The sequence below is a fragment of the Chlorocebus sabaeus genome, chromosome 5 (assembly GCF_047675955.1).
Source record: "Chlorocebus sabaeus isolate Y175 chromosome 5, mChlSab1.0.hap1, whole genome shotgun sequence".
Lineage (NCBI taxonomy): Eukaryota > Metazoa > Chordata > Mammalia > Primates > Cercopithecidae > Chlorocebus > Chlorocebus sabaeus.
Window position 1 is genome coordinate 1396842 of NC_132908.1, and position 10597 is coordinate 1407438.

General features: G+C 62.1%; 1 protein-coding gene and 1 long non-coding RNA gene across 6 annotated transcripts; both read left to right on the plus strand.

The window, feature by feature from the left end:
* The first annotated feature begins 3579 nt into the window (after positions 1–3579).
* Positions 3580–5880, plus strand: LOC140711643 (uncharacterized). 2 transcript variants are annotated; one of them, XR_012092887.1, is made up of 3 exons: positions 3580–4304; positions 5015–5313; positions 5775–5880. It is a non-coding gene; the product is annotated as an uncharacterized lncRNA (long non-coding RNA). The 2 variants fall into 2 exon arrangements; XR_012092888.1 differs by having other exon boundaries at positions 5019–5313.
* Positions 5881–6481: 601 nt separating this feature from the next.
* Positions 6482–10319, plus strand: PERCC1 (proline and glutamate rich with coiled coil 1). Of its 4 annotated transcripts, XM_073015006.1 has the most exons (4): positions 7780–7883; positions 7995–8080; positions 8483–9327; positions 9435–10319. In XM_073015006.1, exons 3-4 carry the CDS (start codon positions 9219–9221, stop codon positions 10295–10297), a joined length of 972 nt encoding a protein of 323 aa, XP_072871107.1. In that variant the 5' UTR covers positions 7780–7883; positions 7995–8080; positions 8483–9218; the 3' UTR covers positions 10298–10319. The 4 variants fall into 4 exon arrangements, with proteins under 4 accessions (XP_007979551.3, XP_037845980.2, XP_072871107.1 ...); XM_007981360.3 differs by lacking the exon at positions 8483–9327 and having other exon boundaries at positions 6482–7883; XM_037990052.2 differs by lacking the exon at positions 8483–9327 and having other exon boundaries at positions 6482–8080.
* Positions 10320–10597: the final 278 nt, after the last annotated feature.

Genomic DNA, 10597 nt, shown 5'->3' on the forward strand with positions numbered 1-10597 from the left:
ATTTTTTTGTGCTTTTAGTAAAGACAGGGTTTCTCCATATTGCCCAGGCTGGTCTCGAACTCCTGGCCTCAAGTGACCCACCCACCTCAGCCTCTGAGTGCTAGGATTACAGGCATGAACCACCATGCCCCTCTCTGTTTTAGGAGTTACCTAAGTTGGGCCTCTACCCCAATCCCATTCTTTACCGGACCTGCCACTTACCCAGAGTCGTCCAATCAGGGCTGCAGAGTCAGTTTCCTTTTCTATTTCCTATGGGTCTCGGGTCCCCTGAATATTGTCCCTTCAGGGTTCACCAGAAGGATGTTACAGGACCCCAGCACTTTCCGAAAGTTAGCCTTTGGGAAGGGTCTTCCACGCTATAGTCCCGTCTGTGGTTCCACAGAAATACGTTACGGGAAAGGGGTCCTGATCCAGACCCCAAGAGAGGGTTCTTGGATCTCACGCAAGAAAGTATTCATGGCGAGTCCATAGAGAAAAGTGAAAGCAAGTTTATCAGGAAAGTAAAGGAGTAAAAGAATGGCTACTCCAGGGCATGGTGGCAGGTGCCTGTAATCCCAGCTACTCGGGAGGCGGAGGCAGGAGAATTGCTTGAACCTGGGAGGCACAGGTTGCAGTGAGCCGAGATGGCGCCATTGCACTTCAGCCTGGGCAACAAGAGTGAAACTCCATCTCAAAAAAAAAAGAAAGAGAATGGCTACTCCATAGACACAGCAGCCCCACCAGTGTCTTTGAAAAGCCCAAACCTTGGCGCCTTTGGGGAGACTGATGTGTGTAATGACTCGTCTCCTGAGTGGCGGGGCCCGCCTCAAGTCAATTCAAGTCTTTCTTTACTGCAATACTGTGGTCTCAGGGAATAGATTTTGTCTGTGCAGCAGGTGGGATGAAACCTTCCGGCAGCTACACTAACCCCCACCACGAAAGCTTGACAAGGAGCGCCCCAAAGCAGCGGGACCCCCGAAGACCCCAGACTCAGCTCCAGCGGCTGGCAGCCCCGTCTCCTGGTGGGCCTGTAGGGGAGGCAGGAGGCCCTGTGCAGTGAGACTGAGCTTGGATTTCTCTCAACTCTGAGAAGTTGAGGCCTGAAGCAAGTTTGTTTTTTGTTTTTTTGTTTGAGACAAGGTCTTGTTCAAAAGACCAGGCTGGAGTGCAGAGGCACCATCATAGCTCACTGCAGCCTTGACCTCTTGGGCTCCCGCCATCCTCCCACCTCAGCCTCTCAAGTAGCTGGGACTACAGGTGGGTGCCGTCATGCCTGGGTAATTTTTTTTTTTTTTTAATTTAGAAAATAAGGCCGGGCGCCGTGGCTCACGCCGGTAATCCCGGCACTTTGGGAGGCCAAGGTGGGCAGATCACCTGAGGTCAGGAGTTCGAGACCAGCCTGGCCAACATGGTGAAACCCCATCTCTATTAAAAACACAAAAATTCGCCGGGCATGGTGGCACGCACCTGTAATCCCAGCTACTCGGGAGGCTGAGGTGGGAGAACTGCTTGAACATGGGACGTGGAAGTGTCAGTGAGCCAAGATTGCGCCACTACACTCCAGCCTGGACAGCAGAGCAAGACGCTGTCTCAGGAAAAAGAAAAGAAAAGAAAACATGTCATTTCTTTGTGTGTGTGTGTGTGTGTTTTCATCTTTTTAAAATTTATTTTATTTATTTTTTTTTTTTGAGATGGAGTCTCGCTGTTGTCATCCAGGCTGGAGTGCAATAGTGTGATCTCAGCTCACTGCAACCTCTGCCACCTGGGCTCAAGTGATTCTCCCACCTCAGCCTCCCGAGTAGCTGGGATTACTGGTGCCATCACACCCGCCTAATTTTTGAGTTTTTACTAGAGTCGGAGTTTCGCCATGTTATCCAGGCTGGTCTCGAACTCCTGACTTCAAGTGATCTGCCTGCCTCAGCCTCCCAAAGTGCTAGGATGACAGGCGTGAGCCACCGCACCCAGTCCGTCTTTTTTTTTTAATTTTTGCAATATGTCTGTGTAACAGAAACGTGTCATTTCTTATGCCCAGAGTTTCAGAGAGGAATTCACACCCATTCCGACTGCGAGATTAGTCGGAAGCCTGGACGCACCTTCAGTGAACGGGAAGGAGGTGGGGTGCTTCTTTCCTCTCAGGAAGGCGCTAGAGCTAGACGGCCTGCTCCTGACTGCCAGTGCAGGCCACCCCTCCTGTCACCTGGGTGGCGGCAGGGACCTCAGCCCATCTGCTGCGCTGCGTGTGGCCGGGTCGTCCTGGACAAGCCCCTTCCCCTGAGCCAGAATCTGCTTGCCTCTGGAGCACCAACTTCTGCGCCTGCTTCCCGGCAGGAAAAGCACCAGATCTGGGACCAGTTCTGTTCCCCCAGGAGCTCTTGGCATCAAGGCCAGGAAGGGGGGCTGGAGGTGTCCTGAGCTCAGCAACACCTGGGCGGCCCGGCCCCAGTCCGTGTTTGGGGCTGCTGTGTCAACAGAGGCACCTGTTTGCCCAGGTCCTCCTCCCCGGCCCTGCCCCACCTGTTCTACCCTAGAACCCCACGTGGAATCACTGCCAAATCAATCCCCTTGTAGGGACCTGGGAGCACCCACTGTTGTGGGAGGAGGGGGCTCAAGGTGTGGTTGGGGAGGACTGGTCAGCCTCATCGTGGTGTGCAGCCCGGGGGGCTTCCTGGAGGAGGTGGAAATCGAAGGGCCCTGCGGTTAGGCATGGAGCCTTTGGGTTAGGCTGGTGCAGCTGCCTGGTTGGCATGGTTTTGGGCAGTTGAGCACGAGCTGCCTGAGGACAGTGGAGTCAGGGGCAGGGCTGGGAGGCACAGGCAGGGGCTGAGGCTTCACTCGGGGGCGGGCCAGCCTCTGAGGGGCCAGGCCACCACGTTAATCTCAGTCTCAAACAGAAATGAGACACCTGGGAAGAGTGTGAAACGGGCATCCCCCGTCCCACTGAGCCCACTGTGAGGACTGGAAGACACCACCCTGGGTTCAACAGTGCCCCAAATTCACGTCCTCTCAGAACGCAAGAACTTGACCTTGTCTGGAAACAGGGTCTTTGCCGACGTCATTAGTTAAGACGAGGCACTTGTGGACCAGGGTGGGCCCTAAATCCAGTGACCGGAGCGCTTACAAGAAGGTGAGAAGAGGCCGGGCGTGGAGGCTCACACCTTTAATCCTCGGACTTTGGGAGGAGGAGGCAGGAGGGATTGCTTGAGCCCAGGAGTTTGAGACCAACCTGGGCAACACAGACCCCATCTCTACAAAAATTACAAGACACACATTGAGGAGGGGAGAGGACAGAGAGAGACGCCCGCGGGGAGGCCAAGGCAATGACAGCGGTGGCAGTTGGAGTGAGGCGCCAACAGCCCGGACATGCTCAGGAGCGTTGGCCACCACAGGGGAGGGAGACAGGCACGGAACGGATTCTCCCCGGAGCCCCCGGCAGGAGCGAGGTGATGCTGACGTCTTGGCTTTGGACCTGCGTCCTCTGGAACCCTGAGGAAACCCAGTGTGTGGCGGTTAGTTGTAGGGTTGTAGACACAAACACAGGTGTCCAGCCAGAGGGGCCCCCGCTCCTGACAGCAGCCACTCTGGAACCCTCCTGCATTTTTTTTTTTTTTTCTGAAATGGAGTCTCGCTCTGCCACCCAGGCTGGAGTGCAATGGCGCTATCTCAGCTCACTGCAACCTCTGCCTCCCGTGTTCAAGCGATTCTCTGCCTCAGCCTCCCGAGTAGCTGGGACTACAGGCGCCCGCCACCATGCCCGGCTGATTTTTGTGTTTTTAGTAGAGATGGTCTCGATCTCCTGACCTCAGGTGATCCACCCTCCTCGGCCTCCCAAAGTGCTGGGGTTACAGGCGTGAGCCACTGCACGCAGCCAGATTTTTGTAGTTTTCGGTATAGACAGAGTCTTACTATGTTGCTTAGGCCGGTCTCAAACTCCTGGGCTCAGTGTGTCCTCCCACTTTGGAGGAGCTGGGACTCCAGGCGTGAGCGCACCGCCAGCTCCCATGCTGCCCATCTGTCCCCAGTGGCCTTTGGCTGGTGGACGGTGGCTCCCCCCGAATGCTGTGTGTTTGCTTGACCCCGGGTGGGAAAAGCCACAGCCGGATGTGCTGGGGCGCCTGTGTCCCCGGGGCCCTGCTGTCCTTGGCGCGTCCACGTGGAGCTGGCGCTGGCCCTGCCCGGGAAGCGGCTCTCATCCTCCCCCTCCCCCAGGGACGTAAACCAACACCTCAGCCTTCGTTTATCTCAAAGCACACAGAGACATTTCACAGGAGGCCTAATGTCCCGCTAATGGTCGGCGGAGGCTGCGGCCCTCGTGTGCCTAATGGCAGGTGAGAGCCTCTTGAGAGCTGGCATATTGGAGCTATTGATTTTCTCCAGGAAGATCAAGATGGGGTGCGTGGGCACAGCAGGCATGCTGCACTCAGAAGGGCAGCGCCTTCCTCCCGGGCCTGAGGCCCCACAGCAAGGGGAGGGAGCTGTGGGCTGGGAGCTCCGTCGGGCCCGATGCTGCCCCCACCGAGAGGCACGCTGGCCGCAGATGCTGGACGTCGCTTGGGCCCAGCCCCACTGCCGAGCCTCCTGTGCTCCTTGGCCTGGCCCTGGCTGCCCGTCCTACCCCAGGCAGGAAACAGGCAGGTGGTGGTGTGGGACGTGCATTTCTCCACTGTCCCAGATGCCCCAGAGGCTGCCGCCCCACCCAGCCTCACCAGAAACCGCAGTCACCGGCACCTGCGGGCCTCCTGAGTCTCAGCACAGGGGTAGGGGACTAATTAGCTAGTGGCTAATTCATCCACCCCTCCCCCAGGGAGTCCCCATATCCCACCTTCGCCCCTCCGGCCACCCCTGCATTCGCCTTCGCTACCCGCTTGGACCGGTGCAGTGGCACTGTCCTGAGCCTCCGGCCAGCTCCCGGGGTGTCCGTGCCAGCCCCACACTGCTCTGCCCCAGCGCTTCCTCCCAAATGCCTGTCTGCTCCGGTTTGTGCCCACTCTAGCATTTTCCATCCCAGACTGCGGTTTTCTCTGTGGTTTCTTGTCAGGCAGAGATGAGCATCCAGGCAGCTCTGGGCAGGGTCACAGGCAGGCCCCCAGCGCCTGAGTCAGAGGACGGCGGGAAAACCCAGGGCCTCGGGGCAGGAGCAGCAGCAGGTCACCCCGCTGAGGCTTTCTCCCCAGGAGCGGGGAAGTGCCAAGGTTCAGGCAGCCATGGCCCCCACCCCGCCAGCATCCAGAGGCTCCCACGTCCCGGATCCTGGCCGCTGCCTCCAGCTCCAAAGCCAGCAGCATGGCCTCTTCCATCCTCTCAGCCTCCTGCCTCCCTCCGACAAGGATCCGCCAGGTGATCTCCCGTTTCAAGGTCATTCGCTTAGCCACACCCGCGGTCCCTCAGCTGTGTCAGTGCTGGGGGTTCAGGTGCGGACGTCTTGGGGCCATCACAGGGCCAGTGTTCCCAGGCTGTCCGCTCTGCGGGAACCCCGTCTGCTTCCCGAGGCTTGCCTGTCGAGCCCCCACACCCACCTCCTTCATGAGGGGCTGGGTCTCATTTCCCCACCCACGGTGTACAGGACAGCAAGGCTGGTAACCGAGTGAGCTGGGGACCACCTGCGCCCGAAGCCTGGGCTCGCCATTTCCCGCCACCCGCGCCCTTCAGGGCAGAATACAGGGGCCCAGGGGCCCTTCTGGGTCCTGCACTAAAGTTCCCTCGGGGTTCCTGCTGACGCCATTCCTGCTAAGACCAGCGAGGGGGAGGCTGCAGTGCCAGACCCCAGGCTGGATTGGCTCCCACCCTTCCCTCCGCAGACCCCGGCCATTCCACGGCATGCGGCAGAGGGCGCTGCAGTCACTGCCAGGAGCGGCAGAACCCCCACCCTCTGCAGGTCCGGCCCTGGGGTTCTGAGCAGACCAGGGTGGACGCACCCAGGGCCCCAGGCTGGAAGCTCCCCAGATCGGTAGGGACAGGGGCTGTATCTGGTCAGAGATGGGAGTCTAGGGCCCTGAACCCCGGGCAGCCGCAGGTCCTCAATGATGGCTGGATCAGAGGGGAGCTGGTGAGGCTGGCAAAGCATCCTCAGACCCTGGAGTCTCAGGGACGCCCCCATGAAGCCAGGGACAGAGGCCCCTACATGGTTTGGACGCTCAGGGCTGAGTATGGCCAGATGCACCTCACCTGGGGACGGGCTCACTGGGCTGTGGGGTCACCTGGGCTGTGAGCTCACCAGGGCATGGGCTCGGTTTCTGCCTGTGAAGGAGCAGTAAGGAGAAGCCGTAACTGGCAGCTGTGCTGATGCAGTCCCTGTCCCCACTCCCAGCAGCCTCTCCTGGGACCTGCAGGTGACCCCACCTCTCACCATGAGAACCATGTAGAGGCCGCCGGGCTGCCCTCTGCAGGATCTCACTCTTAAGCTTGAACTTTTCGTTTCCTGTCCCTTCCCTCGAAGCCAGGGGTCCTGACTGCAGCCCCCGGACACTGATTGGTTGCACTGGCTGCCTGAGGCCCTCTGGGATCTCCTGCCTTCCAGTTGCCCGAGATCGGGGCAGGTCAGCCAGAGGTCCCCGGGTACAGAAAAGGGCTGGGCCCGTGTCCAGATCCCTGTGTATTGGATGCCACTGGGTGAGAGGGGCTGGTCTACCATCTGATTGGGGGATGCCTGGAGCGTAGGGGTGAGGACTGGGGTGGGGGGTGGCATCCAGAACCGTCCCGGCCCCTGGAAGGTGAAGGCCCAGGAGCTGGGGGCTCGGGACACGGAGTGTTGGGGCCAAGGCCAGGCTGGGGGCCGCTGTCCCGTCCTCAGAGCCGGAGTCCCTGGGAAGGACACTGTGGAGTCCTCCCAACCTGGGCCACTGGGGGCTGCTCTGGGGAGCATAGTGCCAAGCAGGGGCACACCTGGCGAACGCCAAGGTCAGGGACAGTCACATGTGGGCGGTGCCTGTGCGGCCTGAGCCATGTCCCCACAATGCTATCCACCCTGAGTCTCCCAGTGGGACCTCATTTGGAAATGGGGGCCCTGCAGGTGTAACTGGTGAAGCTGAGGGCACAAAGGGTGGGCATGGGCCCTAAATCCAGGAACGGGGTCCCCATAGGAGGGCAGAGGACACTCACAGGGAGGACCCTGTGAGGACAGAGGCAGAGACTGGGGAGACACAACCACGAGGCAAGGAGCCACTCCTGGGGACCCTGGACCCCAACCTCTGGCCTCCCGCCCTGTGCTCCAGGCCGCCAGGGTTGTGGTCATGGCCACAGCAGTCGCAGGAAGCTAACATGGCCCCACAACGGACCAGCTGGGGTCACCCAGGAGGAGCCAGGGAGTCGGTGGGAGCGGCAGAAGCCCTTGGGGACACTTCTGGGGGAGGCTTTCCTGGGAGCAATAGGTGAGGGGAGGGTTCCCAGCCCCCCATTCCCACCCCAGGGGTGGCTGCAACTGAGGAATGCAGGCCCCTGGGAAGAAGCCTGGGGAAGCAGGGGGTTCCTCCATTAACGATGAATTGCAAACACCTCTGAGCTCTGGGCAGGTGGACGGCGGCAGCCCAGAGGCGTCCCAGTAACCACTGGGCCAGTGGAGATGGTCACGGTTGTCCAGGAGGTCCCGATGGCCAGGGGAGCTGGGCAGGTGCCGGGCCCTGGCTGGGGGTCCCTGGGACCTCGCTCCCTTCCCCTCCCCCTTCCCCTCCCCTTTCCCCAGGGTCCTCCTGTGGCCGGGAGCACTGTTCACCCCGCTGGCTGCAAACGCAGGATGCCCTCTAGAGAGGCCTACTCCAGAACTCAAAATAGCATGAAATTTAATTTTCCGCCTATTTGACAAGGCTGGGTCCAGGCCTCAGTCAGCAGCAGAGATAAGGGTCCCGGGGCCCGGGGGCGAGCCAGCTGCGCCCGCACAAACACTCCACAGTCCCCGGGCAGGCTGTGTGCAGGTGAGGCCGGGGGCGTGCTCCCCCCTCGGGGCCCTGGTTGCCGGGCGCTAAAGCAAACGGGCTCTATTTGCCCAGTCTGCGATGACAATGCTGTTGCCAAATATTTGCCAGCTCCTGGCGGCTGCAGAGCGCGGCTATAAATGCTCGTGTCCAGGTGGAGGGTGTGCCTGTGGATCGAGAGCTGCGGCCCCGGCCAGGTAGGAGCTAGGGCCTGGGGGAGGTGGGCGCTGCTGGGGACCACCACAGCACTGGGGACTTGGGGAGCCTGTGAGTCCTTCTGCCCAGGGCTCTGCGGGGACCACCCACCCCTGGGAGAGTCCCCCAGAGCGCTGGGCTGGCCCAGGGCTGGGCCAGCATCCGGGCAGACGGCCATGGGAGGGCGCCTGCGTCTGGGCTGGCTGTGAGTGGTCAGCCCCAAAGTCCAGCACTCAGGACACTGGACGTCTCCTGCGACGGGGACCCCAGCACTTGAGTGAGATCAGAACCACAGCTGGGCCGGCCAGGTCGGGGGGCCTCGCAGCTCGCCTTCTGGACAGCCAGTGGGGAGACATCCTGACCCCGAGGAACGCCTGTCTCAGTGCTGTGGATGCTCCCCGCAGCCCCTCCCCATCCCTGCAGCCGACTCCCTCCCTCCGCCCTCCGGCCGCAGGCTCCGGACAAGATGGGTTCAGGCTACCTGGCCCCAGGGACACCCATGAGGAGGGGTTGGGTAGCCCTTGTCTGTGTGGTGGGCTCTACCTGGCAGCTAGCCTAGAAGAGAGCTTCACCCACCCCACAGTCCCCGCCCAGACACCCTCCTGCCAGGCCCCTGATCCAGGTGCCTCCCTTGAGTCGTCCTGGCCAAGTGCAGTGGCCCCTGGAGCCCACCCCTCCAGGGACCTCCCACCCCAGCCGCCTTCACCATCGCAGAGGCACCCCAGTTAGGGCCACTGGGGTGCTGCCTCCCGCTCCCTTGGGACTGTGACGGCCTGGAAGAACCCTGCAGGGGCTGCGGCTCTGGGCTCAGTCACAGCTGACGCCTCCACTTTGATCAAGAGCCATGGTTCTGATTCACAGCAGCCCAACCTGGGGCCCAGCTCTGGCTCAGCAGCCCCAGCCCCCTGCCCTGGCCTGCGGGGGTCCCTGCCCACCTGCCTGGCTTCTCCAGGCCCCGTCCCCAGGGACTGCCCTCTCCCACCCAGCATCCTCCCCTCCCAAGTGACCACAATTCTAGTGTCCCTACAATGTCCCTGTGTCCCCAACTGCCCCCCACGACAGGACCCCACTGCTCCCACCCACTGACCATCCTGGGCCAGCCGTCCAGCAGGTCTCAGCCCCTGGCCAGCCATCCCCCTCATGCCACGGCCATGCGGCCACAGTGCCCACCCCGTCTCTCTCCACGCCTCACTCCGGTGGCAATCCGTGCCCTCAGCAAGCACAACTGGGAGCCCAGGAGCTGAGGAAGGTCTCTGGGGGAGGCCACAGATGGGTGGGATCCGAGTGCAGCAATCGAGGGTGGTGGGGGCATGGCCAGGCCTGACAGGGAATCTGCTCCTCTGCCTCCCTCCCTAGCCAGCCCCTGCTGCCCCGGAGGCCCCAGAAGCGTGGGACGTGCGGAGATGGCCGCCGGTGTGATCCGGACCCTGTGCGACTTCCAGCTGCCCCTGCTGCACCACCACCCCTTCCTGCCCTCAGATCCAGAGCCCCCGGAGACTTCGGAGGAGGAGGAGGAGGAGGAGGAGGAGGAGAGGGAGGAGGGGGAGGAGGGGGAGGAGGAGGGCGAGGGGCTGGAGGGCTGCAGCCAGATCCTCCCAAGCTCAGGCCGGGCAGAGGCCTCGGAGGAGGCAGCCCCTCAGGGTCCCAGCAGCCCCGAGATGCCGCTGCAGCTGCTACGCTTCTCAGAGCTCATCAGCGACGACATCCAGCGGTACTTTGGCCGCAAGGACAAGGCGCAGGACCCAGATGCCTGCGACGTCTACGCCGACAGCCGCCCAGCCGGCAGCACTGCCCGGGAGCTCTACTACGCGGACCTGGTGCGCCTGGCCCGCAGCGGGTCCCTGGAGGACGAGCACACCCCGGAGCCCGGGGTCTCCCAAGGGCAGGTGCGCAGGCCGGGCCTCAGCGGGGACAGGGCGCAGCCCCTGGGACCCCTGGCCGAGCTCTTCGACTACGGGCTGCAGCAGTACTGGGGGTCCAGGGCGGCGGCCAGCTGGAGCCTGAGGCTGGAGCGGAAGTACGGCCACATCACCCCCATGGCCCAGAGGAAGCTGCCCCCATCCTTCTGGAAGGAGCCGACCCCTAGCCCCCTGGGCCTGCTGCCCCCTGGCACGCCCGACTTCAGCGACCTGCTGGCCAGCTGGTCAGCCGAGGCCTGTCCTGAGCTGCCCGGTAGGGGAACCCCAGCCCCGGAAGGGGCACAGCCAGCCGAGGCCTAGCAAGGCACTGGGGTCGGAGTCAGCTGGCGGCAGCGGGGCCGCCCCTGAGGCACTGGACTCTCCTCCCATCCTCCTGGGAAGAGCCTCCTCCATCCCTCACAGCTGCCAAAGGGCAAACCGAGAGGTCACCAGGGCCGGGCTGCAGTGGGAGCAGCAAGGGTGGTGCCCAGGCCTGGCCACGCCCTGGCCTTCAGCCCCAGCAGAGCCCCTGGAGGGGCACAGGGATCTCCAGAGCCCAGCCCACAGAAGAGGGAGCCTTGAGCTCAGGGGGCTCCAACCACCAGGACCCCCAGGGGAGGC